Source organism: Phocoena phocoena, chromosome 2, assembly GCF_963924675.1.
Source record: "Phocoena phocoena chromosome 2, mPhoPho1.1, whole genome shotgun sequence".
Classification (NCBI taxonomy): Eukaryota; Metazoa; Chordata; class Mammalia; order Artiodactyla; family Phocoenidae; genus Phocoena; species Phocoena phocoena.
The window spans coordinates 100,934,090-100,961,611 of record NC_089220.1 but is presented as its reverse complement, the minus strand read 5'-3'; the positions used below and the strand labels follow the sequence as shown (position 1 = coordinate 100,961,611).

The following is a 27,522-nucleotide window of genomic DNA, read 5'->3' as shown; positions in this document are numbered from 1 at the left end:
TTGTGCTCATGCTTTTGGCCCTCTGTCTCCCCCGTCATCTCTTCTCATTAAGGAAAATATCTGTGAAAGACACAGCCTGTCACAGCACTGCTGTCGAGACCAAGCATTGCTGTCCACCCTAGCGATGTTAGGCTTGGTGACATCATCTTGCTTATTCCCCCGCCCCATCCTCGCCAGCCCCCCAGGAAAGCCAGGCACTGGCTGCCTGGAATTCAAGCAAACAGAGCGAATAGGCAAGGCAGCATGGGAAATTAAAAAGGGCCCTTGACTTGGAGAGAAACAGATGCAGGTCTTAATAGTGCATGACCTTGAGAAAGCCACTCCCTCGCTGACCCTTCGTTTTCTTCCCTGGAAAATGCTGGAATGATAATACCTCCCTCCCAGGATACGTAGGAGAAGCAAGAGAGACCACAGATGTGAAGCCCTGTCCTAAACAGCACGTGGCCCCAGGGGTGTTGGCATCATGATCACACACGGGAGTGAGGGGGCCCTCAGCCTCGTGCAGAGGGCGGCTCTCAAGCCCCCCTTCCTCCTCCATCTACTCATTTTCTCCTCTCACTTCATTCATTCACTCTCTCATTCGGTTATCAAGATATTACTGAGTGCCCATGATGTCTGGCATTGTTCTAGGCCCCTGGGGAGGTAGCAATAAACAAAACAAATAAAAATCCCTAACCTCATACTCTAGTGGGGGAAGTCAGGCCACAAACAAACAGGAAAACATACAATTCTGTGGAGAAAAATAAAGCAGCTAAGGGAGGTTATTTTATATCCATTGGCATCCGTGACCAGGAGACATTTGGGTAGATACTTGTAGGAAATGAGGAGCCAGGCCCACTGGTGTCTCAGGGAAGAACATTCAAGGCCGAGAGAACAGCTGTGCAAAGGCTCTTAGGTGGGAGCACTCTGCACACATTAGGGCAACAGCAAGGAGGCCCGGGTGCCTGGGTGCCCCTGTCAGATACCGAGCGCAGGGTCATGTGGGATCGTGTAGGTCATCAAAAGGAATTTTGCTTTTATTCTGAGTGAGGTGGGAGCCACCAGAGGGCTTGGGGCAGAAAAATGACTTGATCTGATGATGACTTTAAAAACTCACGCTGGCTGCTGTGTTGTGACACCTCTGTGACGTGGACAAGGGCAGAAGCAGGGACAGGAAGTAGGAGCCCCCAGCAACAATCAGGCAACAGGGCACGGTAGCTCACTGGACAACCAGATCCCATTTTCCTCAAGATTTGTGTTATAAGACATAACATTTTGGGAGTTGCTAACCTGTTCCAACTCCCTCATTTTAGAAACTGGAACACTCAAGTCCCAAAAAGTTAAGTGACTTGGCCAAGAATATTCATTGTGTTAATAGCAAAGCTGCCACCACCACCATCGGCATACTCTGATCCCTAGTCTGAGAGTCCAGGACTTGCCCAGAGCACTCTTGTTGCAGCTGATCATGAGTCTGCAATTCAGAGCTGGAGATAAGAGCTTGGGAGTCATGATGTATCAACAGGATGTAAAACCACAGGTGGGATGAGGTCACCAAAGGAGCGAGCAAAGGTGGAGAAGGGGTTCAAGGAGAGAACCCTGGACATTTCAGTGTTTCGTGACTTGTGCTGAGTTGGCAACATGAAGGCCCCTGGTGGCCTTGACAAAAGCTTTTTTGGGTGAACTTTGGGAGCAAACACTTGATGGGAGTGGGTTCAAGACAAAATGGGAGGAGAGGAGCTGAAGACAGTAACACAGACCACTCTTCCACGTAATGCTTCCTTGCTGCCCCTTGACTGTTCAGGGTCCATCCAGGCCTCTTTCTCATCCTTGTCCTTCTCCTACATTTTCCATTTCCTCTCTTCCCTCCCTCAAAACTTGTCTCCCATTCCCTTAAGCCCTATTCTTCTCCAAGAAAAAGTCATCTAATAACTGGACATCCACTGAGAGATTAATTAATGAGTTTATTGATGTTTTGCTATCTTCAAGATAATATGTATTCTAACATAGAAATCTGACAGATAGTTTTTTTTCCCCCCCGAGGAAATCATGGCAGCCATAGATTGGAGGAGGGAAAAGACCCCGAACCATGAACACCATACTGTACCCCTGTCCATCATTATCCAGTACCTACTAAATTTAGCTGGCCCCCTGCTATAGTCACAGGCGTTTCATTATAGTTTCAGAAGGTGGTACAAAACAGATCTCACAGAGGGCTGGTGAGAGGTTTGATGAGCCAGTGACAGTCAACCTTCTGACCACCAGAGGAAGAGGAGTATGAGAGTGGAGACATTCAAAACAGACCAAGTCAGGCAGTGAAAAGGAAAAATAGGGTCACACATATAAATACTGAGAAGTACATTATCTATTTTTAGTTTATTTTTTATACATTATCCACTTTTATTTCAAGAAAATTGTAGTCATTGACCCTAGTCACCATAGTTAAGACTACCTAAGGAAATTTAACATTTCTATAGTTTTAGAAAATAGATTTCTGGCACTGTGCTTTTTCTATAATTTTATACAAATGTGCTAAGGAATTAATTATAAGTAGAATCCACAATAGGCCAAGAGCATGGATGGGGCAGAAAGAGTTGGCTCTGTCAGAAGCAGCTGCATAACCTTCTCCGTGCTTCTCTGTGCCTCAATTTCCCCATGTATAAGATGTGGAAAAATAATACCTAATCTTCCTTCCTTCCCTAAGAACTAAAGATGCTAATTTGAGGTAAGATTTGCCTTCTATTGCCAGTTACAGTTTCCTAATGTGCTTCATTTTGACCCTGCTAAATGTAGCTGAAGGGGAGAAGAAATCTTTATTAAAAATCTAAGTAATCAAGGGACTTCCCTGGCGGTCCAGTGTTTAAGACTCCACATTGCCACTTCAGGGGGTACGGGTTCAATCTCTGATTGAGGAACTAAGATTCCACATGCTGCATGGCATGGCCAAAAAAACAAAACAAAACAAACAAACAAATATATATATATAGAACAGCTATTTAACTCAATACAAATATATGTGGTACTGATTAAGAGAACTGATGTATTTACTAGCAATATTTTCAGACAGAGTTTATAAGTACCAAGCTGAGTCTCCATCTTTCAAAGAGCTTTTCTGTATGCTCCAAGGACCTGATTTACAACTCTCATTCTTTTGCTTTAATAATGTGAAGTTTTTCCATACAAAGCTGGGTCTCTCCTTAGTTCAATGTCCTAATTTCCCCTTGTCAAAATAGCTTTTTTTAGGGACTCTCTATTGTTTTCCGTTAATTTTAACACTAAATTAAAAGCTTCATCTGGTGGTGATTTTAAAACATTTTACTTCAGATGCCAAAAGGTACCTCCTAAACTACTTCAATCATAATTGTTACCATCGTTACAATAAGGTTTTCATATAGAATCTCTTTTAGACCTCAAAGTGTTCTATAAAGACCACACTTTGAAATTTTGTTCTCTCAAAACATACCCCATACATTAGATAAGGGGTCACTGACCCCATCTTACAGACTAAAGAGTCAGGAGAGTATAGAACTTCCCACTGGATTCAAAGGAAATAGTGGCATTTAAATCCTAAATCTAATAATCTAATGCTATTCCAGTGGCTTACCCTCTTTTTTGCCTTTTTTTAATTCCAAGTTTTCTAAAATCATCTGGGACGTAATAGATCATATTTAATTGTTCAGGCTTTTATGCTGTGCTTTCAGAATCGCTTCTGATTTGTGGTCTGGCTCTAGTTCAGTATTATCCAACACGAGGTTTATTTCATCGGCCCTGTATCAAAGCTTCCTCACTTTAGCCAGAAATTAAAATAATAGCTTTAAGTTTCCCCTCCCTGTCAAAGAGCTAATCAATAACACAATTTGCCATATTTTGTAGATGACTCTATATGCTCCTCATAAAAGCGGGATGTGGAACCCTTTCATTTATTTAGCATAGGCACTCTCAACTTTTCCTACACAAAGACAGAATCATTTTTTTTCTAACAATTTTACTTCCTTTTAGTGTTATAAATTGTCACAAAGCCTGCAAATTGTCAACCGCAAGATTTACTGGGTTCTCTGAAGAAAGCCCGTGATACCGGATGTCACTTACACTGGCATCTCTTCTCCTAAAAATATTTATGCAGTCAACTGCGGTACCAAGTGAGGAGGGAGGGGTCAAGATACCAGCAGTGGCCAAAATGGTCACACAGTTGTAAGATGCTGAAAAATAAAACATTCCAGGTACAAAACTTATCAGAAGAAAAAAAACTCTTTTGCAGTGTAAGTCATAGAGACAGGACAAATACCGCCGGAGTAACCTGAGCTCTTGCTTAGTGGTAGCACTTTTTAAAGCCCACACGAGACCTTGATTTGTGGTATCCATGGGTCCAGCGCCCAGAAATCTCAAGTGCTGGGTTCTTTTCTTCGCTGCTCTTAGTGCCCTTGAGCAAATGACTTCAATCCCTGTTACAGGAAACAGGGATAATCCCACAAGCTATCTACCTACACCTTGACTCACAGCTCCTGGCCCCCCAGAGAATGCAATGTGGATTAGAGCCAGGTCCTATGAAAATGAAAATTACCTTATAGATAACTATTACGTAATGAGATTAATCCTCAGAACCTCTTCCACAGATCCGGTAAAGCCCCAAATTTTAGCACTTTACTTTCTTCTCTTAACATAATCCCTTGAAAATTGAAGGTAAGAGTTCATGACTGCAGATTCAGTCTAGTTTTCCTGTCTAAACACAACTTTAATATTTTTTTAAAAATTCTTTCATACTTGCTAACTCTTCTCAATCGAAACTACACAATACTTTAGTTATCTACACTAAAACAGCATTGTGAATTTTCTATTTAACTTGTATAGACTAATAATAGTCATCCTAGTTGAAAGAGTTAGTTTATAAATGGCAAGTGTCCAACTCTCCTAAGTCTCAAAATACAGAAATAAAAAGTTAATTAATATCAGAATATCAAGCAGTTTTTTGAAAATGGAGATTTGTACTACCAAGGATATATATATATATATAGACATATATATATATAGACATATTTATATATAGAGAGACATATATATATATATATAGACACACACACACACATATATATATATAGAGAGAGAGAGAGACAGACATAGACATGTTGTTTTATTTTGTGGAACATGGCAAGCTGATTCTAAAATTTATTTAAACTTAAAAATGCAAAGGGCCAAAAATAGCCAACACACTCTTGAATAGGATGGCAGGCTTTACTCCAGCATTATCATAAAGCTATCATAAATAAAGTAGTGTAATATTAGCCCAAATAGATTAATGGAATGGAGAAAGAGAGAGGACCCAGAAAGGACCAGAGGCTTATACAGATGCTTGATGAATGGCAGAAGGGCACTGCATAGTGCCAGGACCAGCAGCTATACAAAAGACCCTTCCTCACACAGTCACAAATACATCCCAGGGGGAAATCAAAACATAACATAGTAAGAATGGAAAATTATAAAGCATTTTTTAAATGAAAAGATTTTAAAAGATAATATTTTCATGACTTAAAGATAGGAAAATATTCCTTAAAAAAAAGATACAAAAGACACTAAACATAAATGAAGAATAGATTTGCCATTAAAATGAAGAATTTTTATTCATCAAAAAACCATGACGAGAATGAAAAATAATCAGAGAAGGAGAAGATATTTACAACAGATGTAACTCAATAATGATTAGTACCAAGAATATATACAAATCAATGAGTAAAAGACAGCTGACATGAACACAACAGAGACAAGTTTTGAATGGGCACTTTTCAAAAGAAGAATTGCAGTGACCAGTGAACATAGGCAGATGCTCAAATTTGTTTCTAATTAGAGAAATGCAAAATAAAACCACAATGAATGTCTCAACATCACACTGGCCAAAGTTAAAGTCTGGCAATATCAAGTGTTGGTGAACTGGCCTCATACACAGCAGGGGAAAAGGAGAGGGATATTAAATGTTAAAGATATGCCTACCTCATAATCCAGCAATTAAACTCCTAGGTAAATGCCCTACAGAAATGTGTTTATGCGCACAAAGATGCTCGTTGCAGCATTGCTTATAATAGCCAAAAACTGAAATCACTATAGAAGTGTCCGTCACAGTAAAATAAAGTGGTACTAAGGAAATGGCACATCATACAATAATGAAAATGAATAAATCACACCAACACGCGATGTGAATTATATAAGCAATGTTGAGTGAAAGATACCAGACACAACATACATTGTGATTCCATTTTTATATGTCAAAAGTAGGCAAAACATACTAATCATATTGTTGCACACATAACCAGTAAAACTATTTTCTAAAAGGGGAGTATTGCCATAAAGTCAGAATAGTAGTTACCTCTGGGAGACAAAGGCAAGGCTAGAGGGGACACACAGGGAGATTTTGGAGTGCTGGCAGTGGCTTTTCTGCATCTGGTTTGTGATTACATAGCTGTTGCCTTCACCCATTAAACTGCATATCTGTTCTATGTACATATCTGTTTTATGTACTTTTCTGTATATTTCACAAAATTTAAAAGAAGGAGAGAGAACTTGTACTATGAAATATTAACAGTGATTAGAGTCATAATTACTAAAATAGTGTGGAAAACTAGAAGGGCCAGAAATAGGTCAAAGACACAAAAACAGAGGAATTTAATATTCTATACCAGTACAGTGAAAATTTTTTTTAAATTAAACCTCATCTCATACAATATTCCCAAACAAATTTGAGATGGATTAAAAATTTCCTTCTGAGTTAAAAATAAGTATGAAAGTGAATTTTTTAAAAGTACTAAAAGAAAATAAGGATAAATCTGTAACCATCCTTGGGGTAGGGAAGGCAGGCTCTAGCACAGCTGCAAAGGTAGACTCCTAAAGAAAACAACTTCTACACAGAAACACCATCAACTGTATTAAAAGGCAAGTAACACATGAAAACAGTAACAACACATGAAAACAAATGGACATCTTAATTCATAAAAAAACATATAAACCAATAAAAATGGCAAACTCTCCAAGAGAATATAGGAAAGATATGACTAAGCAATGGTTGAAACAATGAATGTAAATGGTCAATAAACGTGAAAAAACTCTCAACCTTCGTTTGTTATCAGAGAAACACACATTTTAAAGGTAGTCCTTTTCTGCAATTATTGGCAAATATCTTAAAATAGCAATTTGCAATTCTGGGAGTTTGATATATTGCTAGTGGGAATGTCAAAGGAAACAGTCTTTGTGAGGAGTAATGGATATCTAGTCTCAAAAACTTATACTTCCACCTAGCAATTCACTTCTAGAAAGGTACCTTTTGGAAATAAATCACTTTTATACAGATGTAATTATATTTTAACATGTTGATCTCATCACTGTTTTCAGGTTACATTATAATTAACAAATTGTGAAACAAGTTGATTTTATTTATTTTTTAGTTATTTCTGAAATTTACATTTTAAAGTAATAACTAGAATTATGATTTATAACATTATACCAAAACATACAAGATTTTTAGAAATTTCATGTAATGTCTGAAACATTTATATTAACATATTTCCATACAAATAAGCCAAAGAAAGTTTAGTATTAATTTTTTTGTTTTTGTTTTCTTATACTGCAGGTTCTTATTAGTCATCAATTTTATACACATCAGTGTATACATGTCAATCCCAATCGCCCAATTCAGCACAACACCACCATCCCCACCCTACTACGGTTTTCCCCCCTTGGTGTCCATACGTTTGTTCTCTACATCTGTGTCTCAATTTCTGCCCTGCATACTGGTTCATCTGTACCATTTTTCTAGGTTCCACATACATGCGTTAATGTACGATACTTGTTTTTCTCTTTATGACTTACTTCACTCTGTATGACAGTCTATAGATCCATCCACCTCTCAATAAATAACTCAGTTTTGTTCTTTTCTATGGCTGAGTAATATTCCATTGTACATATGTACCACAACTTCTTTATCCATTCATCTGTCAGTGGGCATTTAGGTTGCTTCCATGACCTGGCTATTGTAAATAGTGCTGCAATGAACATTGGGGTGCATGTGTCTTTTTGAATTATGATTTTCTATGGGTATATGCCCAGTAGTGGGATTGCTGGATCATATGGTAATTGTATTTTTAGTTTTTTAAGGAACCTCCATACTGTTCTCCATAGTGGCTCTATCAATTTACATTCCCACCAACAGTGCAAGAGGGTTCCCTTTTCTCCACACCCTCTCCAGCATTTGTTGTTTGTAGATTTTCTGATGATGCCCATTCTAACTGGTGTGAGATGATACCTCTTTGTAGTTTTGATTTGCATTTCTCTAATAATTAGTGGTGTTGAGCAGCTTTTCATGTGCCTCTTGGCCATCCGTATGTCTTCTTTGGAGAAATGTCTATTTAGGTCTTCTGCCATTTTTGGATTGGGTTGTTTGTTTCTTTAATATTGAGCTGCAAGAGCTGTTTATATATTTTGGAGATTAATCCTTTGTCCGTTGATTCGTTTGTGAACATTTTCTCCCATTCTGAGGGTTGTCTTTTCATCTTGTTTATGGTTTCCTTTTCTTTGCAAAAGCTTTGAAGTTGCATTAGGTCCTATTTGTTTATTTTTGTTTTTATTTCCATTACTCTAGGAGGTGGATCAAAAAAGATCTTGCTGTGATTTATCTCAGAGAGTGTTCTTCCTATGTTTTCCTCTAAGAGTTTTACAGTGTCTGGTCTTACATTTCAGTCTCAAATCCATTTTGAGTTTATTTTTGTGTATGGTGTTAGGGAGTGTTCAAATTTCATTCTTTTACATGTAGCTGTCCAGTTTTCCCAGCACCACTTACTGAAGAGACTGTCTTTCCTCCATTGTATATCTTTGCCTCCTTTGTCATAGATTAGTTGACCATACGTGCGTGGGTTTATTTCTGGGTTTTCTATCTTGTTCCATTGATCTATGTTTCTGTTTTTGTGCCAGTACCATATTGTCTTGGTTAGTGTAGCTTTGTAGTATAGTCTGAAGTCAGGGAGTCTGATTCCTCCAGCTCCGTTTTTTTCCCTCAAGACTGCTTTGGCTATTCGGGGTCTTCTGTGTCTCCATACAAATTTTAAGATGATTTGTTCTAGTTCCGTAAAAAATGCCATTGATAATTTGATAGGGATTGCATTGAATCTGTAGATTGCTTTGGGTAGTATAGTCATTTTCACAATATTGATTCTTCCAATCCAAGAACATGGTGTATCTCTCCATCTGTTGGTATCATCTTTAATTTCTTTCATCAGTGTCTTATAGTTTTCTGCATACAGGTCTTTTGTCTCCCCAGGTAGGTTTATTCCTAGGTATTTCATTCTTTTTGTTGCAATGGCAATTGGGAGTGTTTCCATAATTTCTCTTTCAGATTTTTTTTATCATTAGTGTATAGGAATGCAAGAGATTTCTGTGCATTAATTTTGTATCCTGCAACTTTACCAGATTCATTGATTAGCTCTAGTAGTTTTCTGGTGGCATTTTTACGATTCTCTATGTATAGTATCATGTCATCTGCAAACAGTGACAGTTTTACTTCCTCTTTTCCAATTTTTATTCATTTTATTTCTTTTTCTTCTCTGATTGCCATGGCTAGGACTTCCAAAACTATGTTGAATAATAGTGGTGAGAGGGGATATCCTTGTCTCGTTCCTGATCTTAGAGGAAATGCTTTCATTTTTTCACCATTGAGAATGATGTTTGCTGTGGGTTTGTCGTATATGGCCTTTATTACGTTGAGGTAGGTTCCCTCTCTGCCCACTTTCTGGAGAGTTTTTATCATAAATTGGTGTTAAATTTTGTCAAAAGCTTTTTCTGCATCTATTGAGATGATCATATGGGTTTTTTTGTTTGTTTGTTTGTTTTGCGGTACGCGGGCCTCTCACTGTTGCGGCCTCTCCCGTTGCGGAGCACAGGCTCCGGATGCGCAGGCTCAGCGGCCATGGTTCACGGGCCCAGCCGCTCCGTGGCATGTGGGATCTTCCCAGACCGGGGCACAAACCCGTGTCCCCTGCATCGGCAGGCAGACTCTCAACCACTGCACCACCAGGGAAGCCCGATCATATGGTTTTTATTCTTCACTTTGTTAATGTGGTGTATTGCATCGATTGATTTGCATATATTGAAGAATCCTTGCATCCCTGGGATAAATCCCACTTGATCATGGTGTATGATCCTTTTAATGTGTTGTTGGATTCTGTTTGCGAGTATTTTGTTGAGGATTTTTGCATCTATATTCATCAGCGATATTGGTCTGTAATTTTCTTTTTTTGTAGTATCTTTGTCTGGTTTTGGTATCAGAGTGATGTTGGCCTCATAGAATGAGTTTGGGAGTGTTCCTTCCTCTGCAGTTTTTTTGGAAGAGTTTGAGAAGGATGGGTGTTAGCGCTTCTCTAAATGTTTGATAGAATTCATCTGGGAAGCCGTCTGGTCCTGGACTTTTATTTGTTGGAAGATTTTTAATCACAGTTTCAATTTCATTACTTGTGATTGGTCTGTTCGTATTTTCTGTTTCTTCCTGGTTCAGTCTTGGAAGTTTATACCTTTCTAAGAGTTTGTCCATTTCTTCAAGGTTGTCCATTTTATTGGCATTGGCATAGAGTTGCTTGTAGTAGTCTCTTAAGATGCTTTGTATTTCTGTGGTGTCTGTTGTAACTTCTCCTTTTTCATTTCTAATTTTATTGATTTGAGTCCTCTCCCTCTTTTTGTTGATCAGTCTAGCTAATGGTTTATCAACTTTGTTTATCTTCTCAAAGAACCAGCTTTTAGTTTTATTGATCTTTGTTATTGTTTTCTTTGTTTCTATTTCATTTATTTCTGCTCTGATCTTTATGATTTCTTTCCTTCTGCCAACTTTGGATTTTGTTTGTTCTTCTTTCTCTAGTTCCTTTAGGTGTAAGGTTAGATTGTTTACTTGAGATTTTTCTTGTTTTTTGAGGTAGGCTTGTATAGCTATAAACTTCCCTCTTAGAACTGCTTTTGCTGCATCCCATAGGTTTTGGATCATCGTGTTGTCATTGTCTTTTGTCTCTAGGTATTTTTTGATTTCCTCTTTGATTTCTTCAGTGATCTCTTGGTTATTTAGTAATGTATTGTTTAGCCTCCATGTGTTTGTGTTTTTTACGTTCTTCTCCCTGTATTTCATTTCTAATCTCATAGCGTTGTGGTCAGAAAAGCTGCTTGATATGATTTCAATTTTCTTAAATTTACTGAGGCTTTATTTGTGACCCAAGATGTGATCTATCCTGGAGAATGTTCCATACGCACTTGAGAAGAAAGTGTAATCTGCTGTTTTTGGATGGAATGTCCTATAAATATCAATTAAATTTATCTGGTCTATTGTGATTTAAAGCTCTGTTTCCTTATTTATTTTCATTTTGGATTATCTGTCCATTGGTGTAAGTGAGGTGTTGAAGTCCCTCACTATTATTGTGTTACTGTCGATTTCCTCTTTTATGGCTGTTAGCATTTGCCTTATGTATTGAGGTGCTCCTATGGTGGATGTATATATATTTATAACTGTTATATCTTCTTCTTGGATTGATCCCTTGATCATTATGTAGTGTCCTTCCTTGTCTCTTGTAACATTTTTTATTGTAAAGTCTATTTTATCTGATATGAGTATAGCTACTCCAGTTTTCTTTTGATTTCCATTTGCATGGAATATCTTTTTCCATCCCCTCACTTTCAGTCTGTATGTGTCCCTAGGTCTGAAGTGGGTCTCTTATAGACAGCATATAGATGGGTCTTCTTTTTATATCCATTCAGCAAGCCTGTGTCTTTTGAGCATTTAATCCATTCACGTTTAGGGTAATTATCAATATGTATGTTCCTATGACCATTTTCTTAATTGTTTGGGGTTTGTTTTTGTAGATCCTTTTCTTCTCTTGTGTTCCCCACTTAAAGAAGTTCCTTTAGCATTTGTTGTAGAGCTGGTTTGGTGGTCCTGAATTCTCTTAGCTTTTGCTTGTCTGTAAAGCTTTTGATTTCTCCATCGAATCTGAACGAGGTCCTTGCCAGGTAGAGTAATCTTGGTTGTAGGTTCTTCCCTTTCATCACTTTAAATACAACAGGCCACTCCCTTCTGGCTTATAGAGTTTCTGCTGAGAAATCAGCTGTTAACCTTATGGGAGTTCCCTTGTATGTTATTTGTCATTTTTCCCTTGCTGCTTTCAATAATTTTTGTCTTTAGTTTTTGCAATTTGATAACTATGTGTCTCGGCATGTGTCTCCTTGGGTTTATCCTGCCTGGGACTCTCTGCGCTTCATGGACTTGGGTGGCTATTTCCTTTCCCATGTTAGGGAAGTTTTCGACTGTAATCTCTTCAAATATTTTCTCAGGTCCTTTCTCTCTCTCTTCTCCTTCTGGGACCCCTATAATGTGAACGTTGTTGCGTTTAATGTTGTCCCAGAGGTCTCTTAGGCTGTCTTCATTTCTTTTCATTCTTTTTTCTTTATTCTGTTCTGTGTCAGTGAATTCCAGTATTCTCTCTTCCAGGTCACTTATCCGTTCTTCTGCCTCAGTTATTCTGCTATTGATTCCTTCTAGTGTAGTTGTCATTTCAGTTATTGTATTGTTCATCTCTGTTTGTTTGTTCTTTAATTCTTCTAGGTCTTTGTTAAACATTTCTTGCATATTTTCAATCTTTGCCTCCATTCTTTTTCCAAGGTCCTGGATCATCTTCGCTATCATTATTCTGAATCTTCTGGAAGGTTGCCTATCTCCACTTCATTTACTTGTTTTTCTGGGGTTTTATCTTGTTCCTTCATCTGGTACATAGTCCTCTGCCTTTTCATCTTGTCTATCTTTCTGTGAATGTGGGTTTTGTCCACAGGCTGCAGGATTGTAGTTCTTCTTCTGCTGTCTGCCCTCTGGTGGATGAGGCTATCTAAGAGGCTTGTGCAAGCTTCCTGATGGGAGGGACTGGTGGTAGGTAGAGCTGGGTGTTGCTCTGGTGGGCAGAGCTCAGTAAAACTTTAATCCGCTTGTCTACTGATGGGTGGGGCTGGGTTCCCTCCGTGTTGGTTGTTTGGCCTAAGGCACCCCAACACTGGAGCCTGCCTGGGCTCTTTGGTGGGGCTAATGACAGACTCTCGGAGGGCTCACGCCAAGTACTTCCCAGAACTTCTGCTGCCAGTGTCCTTGTCCCCACAGTGAGCCACAGCGCCCCCACCCCCGCCTCTGCAGGAGACCCTCCAACACTAGCAGGTAGGTCTGGTTCAGTCTCCCCTAGGGTCACTCCTTCCCCTGGGTCCCGATGTGCACACTACTTTGTGTGTGCCCTCCAAGAGTGGATCCTCTGTTACCCCAGTCCTGTCTAAGTCCTGCAGTCAATTCCCACTAGGCTTCAAAGTCTGATTCTCTAGGAATTCCTCCCCCCGTTGCCAGACCCCCATGTTGGGAAGGCTGATGTGGGGCTCAGAACCTTCACTCCAGTGGTTGGACTTCTGTGGTATAAGTGTTCTCCAGTCTGTGAGTCACCCACCCAGCAGTTATGGGATTTGATTTTACTGTGATTGCACCCCTCCTACCGTCTCATTGCGGCTTCTCCTTTGTCTTTGGATGTGGTGTATCTTTTTTGGTGAGTTCCAGTGTCTTCCTGTCGATGATTGTCCAGCAGCTAGTTGTGATTTTGGTGTTCTTGCAAGAGGGAGTGAGAGCACGTCCTTCTACTCCGCCATCTTGGTTCCTCTCCAGTCAGTTTGTTGATATCATTTTGTCTTCTGGGGGTCGTTCTCAGGATAAACATTCATTGGTGAAGAGCATTGGCTTTGGGGTTGGATGATGGCTTGAGTTTGAGGCCTGATTCCTTCCCTTGCTAGATATGGAAACCTACTGCTATGCCTCAGTTTTCCTCACTTACCAACAAGTTGATTTTAAAAGTTACAGTACACCCATAAAATGGAATATTCTGCAGCTATCTGAAATGCAAAATATTTAATATGTGAAAATGTTTACAGTGTTTAGAGCAGACTGTTAACCAGTTTATGATTGTATTATTGAAAATAGAAATGTATAGCTATGCATAGAAAGGTATGCATATGTACACGTACCCAAATGTTAACAGAGGCCCCCCTCAGTGGTAGGACTACAGGGGGACTGTGTGTATGTGCATGTGAGCCCTCCCATGATCCAGCTTTCCAGAAATAACATGTATTCATTCTATAAAGAAGGAGCATCACATAACTTTAGGATGTGAAATCATTTACCATTAGTTTTAAAAACTAAAAATAATGGAATTGTTTGCTCAGCATATTTCTACATTTGCTTTTTGTTGGGAGGAGGGCAAAAGGGAGATGGAAAGCAGTAGCCGTTCCTAGAAGGACATGACATAGAACTGAGCCCTTCCTATCAAATGTACATCTGCCTAAATGTATTCTTGATCAAATTTCATAAACAAAGTCTGCTTTAAAGTTAAGTTACATTTAATTAAGCACCAGTAAAACATCACTATTAGCATTTGGAAGTTGCTCTAATTAATATTTTATTCTTTCAACAGTGTTTAAAGGCGCCAACATATTAGACAAAGAAAACTTTGATAACATGTGTTAATTTCTCTGGAGACAACCATGGTCCTTTAAAATTGCATATATATGAGATTGAGGTTTCTGCAGTATACATAAGCCTCATCTGGGGGGGGCGGAAAAGCAACATATTGATAACAAACCAATGGTAGCTTTAAAAAAATTTTTGGTTTTCTTATCAAACTGAATCTATCATCTGTTAGAACAATGAAGTCAAGTCAGGCCAGGCCTATGAACAGCTACTCCCTTCACGTACATCAGTCATCTTAGACTTTTCCTGTTCATGTTACTCCAGACAAATCTGGTCACCTAGAAAGACCATCCACCCTCCAGCATCAACTAAAAGTACCCCTTATTCCTAATCAGAAGAAAGAAAACATTTTTCCTAAGGGAAGACAGAAGGAAACAAACATTTTAAGCATTTTCTATAAGTGTCTTCCTTGGTATTTCACATCCAATCCTGTAACAGCCCCATGCAACATGCACAAAATTCTCTAGACTGCTCCCTTCATTACTCAAAAAAGGAGAGAACTATATTTTCGTAATTCATTTTAGGTGATGCCTGGGACAACTAAATAATTCACTGAAAGACATGTAATAAATGCTATTTGGTAGAGGTAAGTATAAAGAAAAAAGCAGTTAATCACCTGCTTTCATTTGGCTTAGAGAAAAAAATGTGCTCTACTATATACTAAAATATCAGACCAACACACGACATACTGCAAAAGTTTAATATAATGTGATTAAACACAATATTCAAATATTAAACTCTTCAAGCACATGAAAGTTAACTTCTGAAAGTGGGCTATTTTTATAGCTTCCTTGTTGTAACTTGACAAAACTCTTTCTCTCAACCATGTCTGACACTGATCTTGATACTTGTTAGAAAGTCTGATGTAAGATAATGAGATCTCAACAGGCAGAGATTTAGGGGAAGATCCAAATGCCCATCTTCAGAATTCGTCATCGGAGGACTGATCATCGCCTTCATCCCTTACTTCTTGGTATTTCCTCGAAGACTCCCCTTCTGGATTATAGCTCTGCATTTTAATATTCAGTCTTTCAGCTAATTTTTGTGCTGCGAGCTTGGCTTGCATCTCCTTTAAAACAAAAAATGAAGCAAAAATTATACACTCACACCTTTTCCCTACAATTTTTCAATGGGAAGTCATTGGAACACAACCGGAAATAAAGGGGCGTTCCAGCCCAGTCAGTGTTCTCTACCGCACTCTGTGTCTACCACAGACACCACATGGCAGGGCTGGGGAGAGCTACTACTAGCCTGCTATAGTGGTGATGACAGCCTTCCACTGATAAACCATGTGCACTGAAATATCCACCTCTACATGAGAAACTGAGGAATCAGCTTAGCACTACGACAGTTATAAACATGAAAACATTTTCAAGTATGTGGGCACGTGCATGTGTATATACAACCCTGAAGAACAATCTGAGCTATCAAATGTCAAAAATCACTAATGCTGTACTGATCCTCCAACTGGAAGAATCTTCTTTCCTAGATTAAATCATGGCTTCCAGGCTTGAGAGTTACATTTCGATGCCACAACGAAAATCAAAGAATACTAAAAACTGATTATCCCTCTCCAAATTAACTCCCATGAAAAGTACTATGCAGGAAAAAGTCTAAGTAAGTCTTAGACATTGGCACTGTGCTTTTATACATGCAAAGACACCGTCACTGACTGATGGCAGGTGGCAATGCTCATTCCTACTCTGGCTCTTCACTTTTCTCAGACTGCCCCCCCAAACCACTGGAACTTGTTTATGTCCCTCCCCTAAGGCCACGGATAGCACAGGTAGGTGGGACTGAAGTGGAACTAGTACTAGCAAGGAAACCAATTCCAAACTGAATGGTTTAATTCAGCCTAAAAATAACTTCGGACAGGCATTTAGGATCAAATAGACAACTTAAAAAATAATTCCTCAATGCTTAGTTACAACCAGGCAATAACTTGAATGCACTGAGAGGAAGAAAACTGGCTTTTAAAAAGGAGTGCCTTGAAAATCCCAATCCATGCCAACGGAGCTTTTATGGAAAGCCAAGGCAGAATAACAACCGAATTTTGTAGTAAGTGACATATTGTACCCCATTAAAATCTACCTAAGCAAAACTAGGTTTGGCTGCTATTTTCCTGGAGGCTCTAATTATTACTATTTAAGTATATCAGACCCTTTCTTTCCTCCCAATGGTCCTCACACTTAATTTTCTCCCATCCCATTATTTTATACCCAGACTGTCAACATACATATTTAAAGTTCCATGCAGAACACACAGATCTTTGAAGAAAGTGCTATCCAAAATTAAGTGACCAAAAGTAGAAGATGCTTCAGTCTTCACAAGGGCCTGCAGGCCTGTGTATCCGACCCCGTCTGTTCCTAACACACCACTACCTCCCCATCCCTCTCCTGCTCTCCCTGTATTGAAGGGGCTTGGAAACCGCACTTCCTTGATTCTCTTAGCAGGGTTCCAATCAGATTCCACCACTGACAAGCTCTCGCATAGGTTTTTTAAGGTGGAAGACCAGGAAGAGATACTACTGCTACCTACAGCCTGGGCTTTCAGAGATGTGAAATTTTGCAGTAGTCTCCCCATATTTCCTGGAAAATACCACCTTGATGTCACAGGTAGCTGTTCCCTGCAGTTCCAAAAAACTTGAGACTCTGCAAGCTAGAGGCACACATCTGAGACCTGATGTCGTCAGCTAACCATGTCTCTAGCACCTAATCCCTTCTACTAAATCCCGCTCTCCCTGGAACAACCTGGAGTAAATTCTGACTTACTCAAGCAGCGTCCAACATGCAGACAAGAAACAAGTCATATCCTAAATACCTCATAACTCTGTTTCTGCTGTTTCTGAAGTGCCAGTGACTCTTCTGTGGAGAGCAGCTGTGTAGGCATGTGGTGGAGTGGCAGAAGCCGGGCTGCTGTGATGTCATCGAGATGCTTCCTGTCCCTGTGCCGTCTCTCTTCTGAGGAGACAGGAGACCCCCTCCTCTGACAAGGACTCAACGAATCACGTTGATGTGAAGGTAATCTGAAGGAAGCAACACTTATGTTACACCACCAGACTACTTCCTTTTCATAGACACGTATTTGCAACATTCATACACACAAATGTGGCCTTTAACCTTGGCAATTAATTCTACAAAAGTAATAGTAAGCCCTTTACCACTATTTACATGTGTAAATAAAACTTTTTTTTAAAACATATTTACCTCAAAAACAGAAATATTTAAATCGGCACCTTTTTGGCAAGTAATTTGACAACGTGTGGCTCTAACAGATAATAGGTTTAGATAGAGTCTTTGCCTTTCCCTTCTCTCTTCAGCTTATACTTGAGCTGAAGTCTGTTTTCATTTTCTTCATTCAAAAACATTTGCAGGGGCTTCCCTGGTGGCGCAGTGGTTGAGAGTCCACCTGCCGATGCAGGGGACACGGGTTCGTGCCCCGGTCCGGGGAGATCCCACATGCCGCGGAGCGGCTGGGCCCGTGAGCCATGGCCGCTGAGCCTGCGCATCCGGAGCCTGTGCTCCCCGCACGGGAGAGGCCACAACAGTGAGAGGCCCGTGTACCGCCAAAAAAAAAAAAAAAAAAAAGTGTGCAATTTGAGGAGTTTCAGAATAATAAGAATTTGGCATGTAAATTATGGGATCCCTGATGGCATCCCAGCAGGGAGTGAGGAGTGACAGGGCTGCAGCACACAGGAAGCACTGGAAGTGGAGAAAACGGAAAAGGCAGCAAGATACAGCTGGCAGAGTAGGCTGGGTCCAGTCCACAGAGAAGACTTCTATTCTGTGTAACAGGTTCAGGTTTACATTTACAAACTACACTATGGCAGCAGTGGAGAGGATGGACTGATAGAGTTAAGACTAGGCCAGGACAGACCACAACTATAGCCTAAGAGAGCAATGAGAGTCTTCACTGTGACAGGAGAAAGGATGAACATAACAATGATTAGAGTTGAAGGTCAAGGAAATATACTGTCAGGTTCCATGGCTAGCAGATATGGAAAGGAGGGAAAGAAAGAAGGTAGTGGCACTGCTGACTTAGGGAATATGGGAGAAAGTAGTTTGGGAAGAAATGAGTTCTACTTTGTACTTGGTAAACCTAAGGTGCCACAGATCACCCCCACATGGTCGGGTTTCACAGCTACACAAATCTGAAGTTCTGGGAAGACTTGGACTAGAAGTAGATGATGGGCGGCCTCCAGCATCCAGAAGAGCCAGAAGAGCATGTAGGAGGCCAAAGGAAGAGTAGAAAAGAAGCCAAAGGACACCCTTATCCCACCTCCCAACATCCATTTTTCTACAGCCTGACTTACCAAGGCCCAGCCTGTTGATAACTGCACTTCTGTCTCTGTCTCTCATAAACTTCCCTTGGGAACCCTCCATTGATACTCCCTTACTCTCCTCCCACTTCCAGCTAAATGACCATAAAACAGAACCAGGATCAGTGTATTCTCTGTTGTATATATTGACTAGATGATGCTTCTGGTCTTCTGCCTCCCTAGAAGTGGGGAAAGATACCTCACCATGCACCAGATGACCAAATAATCCACGATTACTTTTTATTCCTAACTAAAAGTTAATGTAAGATAATTCTGGTTTTCTATGCAGAAGAAATAGTTTTGAGGTTATAAAAATGAATGGTAAGATAGGACTAAACTTTAAAGTCTCTATAACAAAAAAATTGGTTTTAAGTATTTTTACCTATATAGGCTTTCAGTTTTTCAAAGAAAGGCAGTAGTGGTTAGACTTTGTATCTGATGTTACATTCTTATAAATCTACTCCCTGATTTGAATGTTATATTTGCATATAAATAAATAATACTCTTTGCAAAGAGCTTTTGTTTTTCTGAAGATCTCGGACACAAAACTATGACAAGGACCTTAGAAGCAGGGTTCATTTGCTCCTCCTGCCCAAATCTGTTTTCAGTTTTTTTTAACCCCTTCTCAGCTCCCTTTCTCCTGAAATTATTATACAGTTTAACGATCTTCCAAGTGTGTAAGCCGCGAGTCCTCATCTAGGTCGTAAACTCCATAAGGAGCAGAATCTTTACTCTTGTATGGCCACAGCATCTGCTGCTTACATATAGTGAGCACACAAATAGTTTTTACTGAGAAAGGCTATCAGCTCCTGCAGTTGTTTTCCCCTTAGCTTACAGTCTAGTCAAAGGGGGAACTACATACCAGAAAATGGTTCTGGAAAAAACTGTAATAAATTCTCTAACTCCATGTTTAATATGAGACATTGCTGAAGTCTCCTGAAATTTAACACTCCATCTGTCATTGAAGACCTTTTCAATTATTTGGCTAAAAATACTAAAGCATTTTTCAACATGAATCCTCCACTCCAGCCAGGCTAGTTTCCCTGTTTCCACGATACCCTCATTCCCAAGTACAAGTAGTTCTCACACCAAGTTCACTGACCTTAAAGCATTCTCCCAGTTTTTTGAGTTTAACAGACATTATGCTCCTGTGACAAGCCTGCTTCTGATGGTACTTACACATTGGTTTTAAATTTATGCTGTAGGGGCATGGGGTTTTTGGCTCGCATTTCTAGCACTTCCATGTAATGAGGCTTCTTCTGCAGCCCACTGCAAAGGCCGGCCAAGTTCTCAGGACTCTGGTTTTCTTCTGAGTGGTGTTCAACGGGGTCCGCAATGGTGATCCTTTGTAATCTATCAATAAACAGGTCGTCCGAGCTGCTAGGATGGTCCTCCACTTGACTTGAAGCACGATGCTGAGTGAGGGGCTCACTAGCTGCAGATGAGGAAGGCGTGGCAGTTCTGATGCTGGAAGCTGGGCGTTCGCTCACTGTGTGTTCCGCCTCAGGGGCCGCAGCATCGCCTCCGAGAGTCGGACGTGCCAGTCCCTGTTGTTGTGAGGTTGTCTGAGATGATGTGATGTTAGCTACAGAGGAACAGCCAGGAACTGGTGATGAAGTATCAAGTATCTGGTCAGAATTCTGGGCCTTATCTGTGTCGCCATCAACAACCGTAATCGCTTTTTGCCTCTCCTTACAGTCTAAACTAATGGGATGAAAGAGTTCACTTCTTCCTCTAACTTCTTCCCGTTCTGCAATGGCAGCTTTCAGTTTGGCGACGGAGTCTAAGATCTTTTTACCTTTGTCGGGCAATTTGCAAATGAATTTTCTGGCAAAAGGAAAAGAACAGGTATACATTAGAGACAGCCGTGTTTTTAAACTTGAGATATACAGACAAAAAAGCATTATTCTCAAAGGGAGAAGAATCAATCTTTAAGTCAAAAATCCAATTTCCAACTGGCCCAAAACAGGAATGAAATAAGAGAATCATTATCCAAATACCCCCCAAAAAGAAGGGGCTACAGGAAGAACAGGGAATATGCCTCATTTGTCTCATCTAATTAGAATTTCTGCAGAAGTATTTTAAGCATGATACTAATAAAAGACATCCCCCAAATCATCAGTTTTTAAAAGTGTGATCTCCAAGACCTTCATGGGGAGGGGAGGTGGATGGATCTGCAAGATCAGAACTATTTTAATAATAACACTAAGATACTATTTGGCATCTTCACTCTCATTTTCTTACCATGAGTACAGGGGAGTTTGCCAGAGGCCACATGATACGGATGATATCATTGCTCTGATGGCTAATAGAATGTGTGTGCTTGTGTATTCTTGTGTTTTAAAGATTCTTACTTGTAATTCCTAAGACAATGATAAATATGAGTAGATATGACACACAAGAGCTCTTCAGGACGCTGTCTTAAGAGTAAAAGGGGTCCTAAGACCAAAAGTTAACTCACCACTGTAAACTAAAATCCCATTCTCACAAAGTCAAAATAGTTGTAAGAAGCCCCCCAAGTGATCATTTGCCCCTTTTGCTAAGTGGCAGAAGTTCCTTTTCTGATTTCCTTTTCTTCAGCCATACAATAAAATGGGAAGAGAAGGTTAGATCTCAGGCCCCCTATTCTTTATGACACGACATTCATTCCCCCAATTCTAACTTAACATCCGTCTCCAGTTGCGATGCCCATGTTTTCCCAACCTTCTCTCTTTCTTGAGCCTCCTGACCACTTCTCCAGCTTTTAATCAGATACAATTAACTCTTCCATCAACTCAGCTCTGGTAAATCAATCTCAGACCTCTTCCCCTCCCCCAACTTTCCTATTTTTATTAATGGTGTTCCATACAGGCTGGAAACTTCAGCCATCTCTGTCGACTACATATTCAAATTATCCTACATCTGATGAAGTTTTCCCAATCCCACAACTACCCTTCTAGTTCACTTTCTTACAACTCCCCTACTGGGAACCTCTCTGAAAATATCCTCCTACTCTCTTCTGCCTCTTATTCCTTCAAACTATCCTGCACCGAGCTGCTAAAATCAGCTTCCTAAAAAATCATTTTCATTATACCGATCCTCTGCTAAAACCTATTAAGTCTACCAGCTGAATGGGAGTCAAACTTTCTTTGCCTAATAAAACAACTCTTTTATCCCACTCTTCCCATTTCCTACAGTTCCTGTAAAAATAGGGATCTACAGATGAAATTGACTAGATGTTTGGGGCACTACTGGGGAGGAGGGAAGGAGAAAGGATTTGGGATACAGATCCCCCGCTTCGGAGAACCGACACAGGAGCTGGGTAAAACCAACGAGGAGCTGATGACGAGCTGAAACGCTAGGAAGCCATCCCCACAGGCGCCCCGCGCCTGGCTGGAAGCGGTCGGCTCTGCGACTGTAGGCCGGCCACTCGCCCGTGGGCCTGGAATGGACCTGACTGAAGCAAGGTCACCTTCCAGGGACGGGATCGGGGTGGGGGCGGGGAGGGACGCGTCCCAGGGAGCTTGAACCCGAGGAGCCCGGCGGTGACTCGGCGGGACCCAAGCTTACACGTTGCGCAAAAGTCTCTCCTGGCGCTTCAACATTTCCCGCAGCTCCGCCAAACTCCGCTGCCCCAAGTCCTCGGGAGCTTGGGGCTCGAAGCCGCGGGGCAGCGAGAACATTCTGCGGGGGCTGAGGCTGGCGAGGCGGCGGGCACTCGGCGTCCTCGGCAGCCCCTGAGGCGGGCGGTGGATCCGCGGCCGGCGGGGACTCCGGCGAACGAGCGGGAGTCGCCATTTTCCCGGAAGAACAGTCTTCTTCTAGCCGAATCGAGCTTTATTGAAACGCCGGAAACAAACACGGACAGGGAGGAGGGGTGGCCGGAGGGGCGGGAAGGAACGGAAGTTGCAGGGTGACGTCAGACGCCGGCGAGGCGAGCTTTCGAGTTGCTTCTTTCGCTGTGCATCCGCTCTCCGCCTGTTATATTCAGAAAGTATTAGGTGAGTGCTGCGGGCCCTGCCCTTAAGGAGTTGACCGAGTCGGGGAGGGGGGCAGACATTAATCAAGTAACAAACAATAGAATTATAAGACGGCAACAGGCACCAGGGAAGGTATCTCCGAGAAGTGAAATACATGTGGAAGCCTGAGTGATGATTTGGTTAGCAGTTGGTGAGGTTGGGGGATGTGCCGGGCACGGGAGGCCCTGGCCTATGGCATGGCCCTCCAAGTGCAAGGCTTAGTGAAGTCCTCAAATGTTAAAGTTGGAAGGACCCTTAGGGACCATGAGCGTTTCTTAATGGGGTTCTGTGGCATTTGGAGCAGGACTTTTCTTCGTTTGCGGCACTGCCTCAGGCATTGCAAGATATTTGGTGTCTGGCTTCTGCCCACTAGTTGCTTTGGCACTCCTCGTAAGAATACAAAACGCACCCCTCCCCGACGCGCGCGCACACACACACACACACACACACACACACACGATTAAAACGCACCCCTCCCCGACACACACAGGATTGCAAAGCCCCACAGGAGGTGATGGGGGTGGGAGGTGCTGTACAAGCCAGTGGAGAACCTCTCTTTCACAGTTCCCTATTTTGCCTATAGAAAAACAAAGGCACAAAAACTGAAGTTTTCCGAGGGCACAGAACTATTAAGTGAGAACATCAGATTTTAGACACAAATGCCCAGGTGCTCCTTCTACCACACCAATTTGAAAATCTCCTTCTTCCAAATTGTGAGAAAGTTTTTTAGGCTGTTGAAGAAAGCAGTATAATAAGCATCACACCTAGCTCTTACCTTCTCTTTATAGTTCAGCAAGGAGAGCTGTGTCCCAAAGAAAATAGTGGCAAGCATGCTATAATCATAACAGATATCCACTGGGAGGTTTGAAAGACCCTGTAACCTCCAACACCAGTCTCCCCCTTCTTTGATATGGAAAATTTACATTTTCTCCGTCCTTTGTATGGTGCTATAATAAACAAGCAATTCCCTCCCAGTCAGACAGAAGGCTAGATAAAATCTGAAGCGACTTGAGGGAGCACAGCTGAAGCCATTTCTGTATCCTTGCAATCTAGTCCATTCTGATCAGTTTAGTGTATCAAAATTCTCAACATAAACCCTGCTTTGAAGCCCAGAATTTCAGTAACCTGCTCCATCCCTAGCTAAATGAGAAGTACTTGAGTAAGGCCCTTGTCAGATAGCAGTCCCCTCACAAGCTCCCCCAAAGCCTTTCTTACCCTGTCCCTGGACTGCAGCTGAAGGCCTTTATTCCCCCTTCTGATCCTGGGCCACAGGTGCCCTCAAAGCAAGGATGCTTTCTCTCAAGCCTCAGAATTTTGCCCCCAGCTGTTTTCCTTTTGCGGAAGGCTGTCCCTTTTCCCCTAGCTCATTATAAATCTTAGCTCAAGTCTCACCTTCTCCCTGAACCTTCTTAGATTATTCCAACCCAGATTGCTCTCTGAGCATAACTGTAGTGCTTAGAACATATTATGCTTCTCCAGTTGTATTGTGCATGGTGATTTCTTTTCTAACAAACTTGTAAAGTCAGGGAATTCTGTCAAGGAGCTATATTTGTGCTTTTCTATCTGCCCTATTGCATATAGCAGCTACTAACTAATAGAATCTCCCTCTCATAATTTTTCTCTCTGCGTTTCCCCCATATTCCCCTTCTTAATGAAATACCCTTCTATATATACAGATCTTAAGCTTTTAATATAAACATTAGCCATAATTACTGTGAAAATATTTTCAGTGGTACGGGATAGAATCTTTTACACAACATAACTTAGGACTTAAAGTTATAATACAAATCCAAATTCCTAACAACGGGTGCACCAGCTGTCTAGTTCTCTAATCACTAACCAAGAGGCTTAGCCAGTGAAGAAAGTTGTTCCAACTTTATTCTAGATGTTTCTGTGAAAGTGGTTTTTTTGCTGAGATTAACATTCAAATCAGTGGACTTAGAGTAGTAAATCAGATCGCCTCCTATAATATGCATGGGACTCAGCCGATCAGCTGAAGCCCGTAAGAGAACAAAGATTGACCTCCCCTGAGCAAGAAGGAATTCTGCCAGCAGATAGCCTTCAGACTTGAACTGCAAGTTCCTGGGCCTCTAACCTGCTGGTCTGCCCTGCAGTGATAATTACCTGAGCCAGTTCCTTAAAATGAATCCCTCTCTCCCCCTCTGTCCCCCACTGTCCCCCTCTCTCCCTCCCTCTCTCTCCCCTCCTCCTCTCCCTCTCCCTCCCTCTCCCTCCCTCTCCCTCCCTCTTCCTCCCTCTGCCTCCCTCTGCCTCCCTCTGCCTCCCTCTCCCTCCCTCTCCCTCCCTCCCTCTCCCTCCCTCTCCCTCCCTCTCCCTCCCTCTCCCTCCCTCTCTCTCCCTCTCTCTTCCTCTCTCTTCCTCCCTCTTCCTCCCTCTTCCTCCCTCTCTCTCTCTCTCTGTCTCTCTTTCTCTCTCATAATGGCTGACACAATTGTCAATACACAAAAACACACTATTGGATCTTTTACTCTGATGAACCCTGACTAATACAGAGCCCAATCTCATCAATGTTAGGAAAATCAAGGCTTGATTGATGACTGGCCTTCAGGGTGAGAGAGCTGACTGAGGAGAGGGAAGGCTCGCTTTTGCTCTGCCCTGGTACATGCTGAGCACATGGAGAAGAGATGAAAACCAAGGGTCATAAACAACTATGAAACAAATTCTGTTTTCGTGTGTGTGTGTGTGAGAACATGGTTTTTCTTAAGCATCTTTGTGGGAATGGAACATGCTGAACTTTGAGTCAAGTCCATAGCAACCACAGCTAATGAAAAATTAATCAGTGGTAAACCCAAGACTTAATTGAACGATGGCTGACACCTGTGTACCATTTACCAACCCTCCTCTTCCAGTCAGTCCCCCAAAGTGCTTTCTCAATGGACCAGTCTTGCCAGCTGCCTCATCTTTCTGTCCTTCACAGAATTTCACAAATAACTGACAGGAGCCTGGCCAGTTTGGAACAGAAAGTAGGGGAAGGAACAGGCAATTGGAATTGGGTATGAGAAAAACAGAGTGAAAAAAAAAAAGGGAAGAGAAAGGACTTGGTAGAGAGGGAGAGAAAAAAGTGGAAGGGGCAATAAGGGGAATCCATTTCTCTGCACAGATATCAGAAACAGAAAGCCTCATAGGAAGCTCTGTGCTGAGGAATTCACAAATTTATTTCCCTTCCAGCTCTATACTTCTACAAAATGTCACATTTCCTTTCTTTGTATTTCTCTGTGATCCCACCGCAACAAAAGGTTTTCCTCAGCGACCCAAGGGTTTAGGCTGTAAAGTGCATGTACTCCACATTAAAAGTAAATTCTTTTGTTTTTTTTACTTTCTGTGCTTTTTATTTTTTTAACTGAAAGATTTTTATATTTTATTTAAAAAATATTTTGAGTATAATTGCTTTACAATGTTGTGTTAGTTTCTGCTGTACAACGAAGTGAATTAGCTATACGTATACATATATCCCCTCCCTCTCAGAACTCCCTCCCCCTCCACCCCCACCCACCCATCTCGGTAGTCACAGAACACTGAGCTGAGCTTCCTGTGCTTTATAGCATGCTCCCATTAGCTATCTGTGGTACACATGGTAGTGTATATATGTCAATCCTAATTACCCAGTTCGTCCCACCCTCCACTTCCCCCCCACCGTGTCCACATGTCTATTCTCTAATGTCTGCATCTCTATTCGTGCCCTGCAAATATGTTCATCTGTACCATTTTTCTAGATTCCACATATATGCGTTAACATATGATATTTTTCTCTTTCTGGCTTACTTCACTCTGTGACAGACTCTAGGTCCATCCACAATCTCTACAAATGACCCAGTTTTGTTCCTTTTTATGGCTAATATTCCATTGTATATATGTACATCTTTTTTTTTTACATCTTTATTGGAGTATAATTGCTTTACAATTGTGTTAGTTTCTGCTTTATAACAAAGTGAATCAGTTATACATATGCATATGTTCCCATATCTTTTCCCTCTTTTGTCTCCCTCCCTCCAACCCTCCCTATCCCACCCCTCCAGGCGTTCACAAAGCACCGAGCTGATCTCCCTGTGCTATGCTGTTGCTTCCCACTAGCTATTTACCTTACGTTTGGTAGCGTGTATATATATGTCCATGCCTCTCTCTCACTTTGTCACAGCTTACCCTTCCCCCTCCCCATATCCTCAAGTTTGTTCTCTAGTAGGTCTGTGTCTTTATTCCTGTCTTACCCCTAGGTTCTTCATGACATTTTTTTTTCTTAAATTCCATATATGTGTGTTAGCATACAGTATTTGTCTTTCTCTTTCTGACTTACTTCACTCTGTATGACAGACTCTAGGTCTATCCACCTCATTACAAATAGCTCAATTTCGTTTCTTTTTATGGCCGAGTAATATTCCATTGTATATATGTGCCACATCTTTATCCATTCATCTGATGATGGACACTTAGGTTGTTTCCATCTCCGGGCTATTGTAACTAGAGCTGCAGTGAACATTTTGGTACATGACTCTTTTTGAATTATGGGTTTCTCAGGGTATATGCCCAGTAGTGGGATTGCTGGGTCATATGGTAGTTCTATTTGTAGTTTTTTTAAGGAACCTCCATACTGTTCTCCACAGTGGCTGTATCAATTTACATTCCCACCAACAGTGCAAGAGGGTTCCCTTTTCTCCACA

General features: G+C 41.2%; 1 protein-coding gene across 2 annotated transcripts; it reads right to left on the bottom strand.

Moving 5' to 3' along the window:
• Positions 1 to 15,216: 15,216 nt before the first annotated feature.
• POLR2M (RNA polymerase II subunit M) lies at positions 15,217 to 22,625 on the bottom strand. 2 transcript variants are annotated; one of them, XM_065870925.1, is made up of 4 exons: positions 22,398 to 22,625; positions 20,028 to 20,675; positions 17,351 to 17,555; positions 15,217 to 15,599 (listed from the first exon to the last, which is right to left on the bottom strand). In XM_065870925.1, the coding sequence occupies exons 1-4, from the start codon at positions 22,508 to 22,510 to the stop codon at positions 15,453 to 15,455; spliced, it is 1,113 nt and encodes a 370-aa protein (XP_065726997.1). In that variant the 5' UTR covers positions 22,511 to 22,625; the 3' UTR covers positions 15,217 to 15,452. The 2 variants fall into 2 exon arrangements, with proteins under 2 accessions (XP_065726997.1, XP_065726998.1); XM_065870926.1 differs by having other exon boundaries at positions 15,453 to 15,599; positions 20,028 to 20,201; positions 22,398 to 22,510.
• Between the last annotated feature and the right edge of the window lie 4,897 nt (positions 22,626 to 27,522).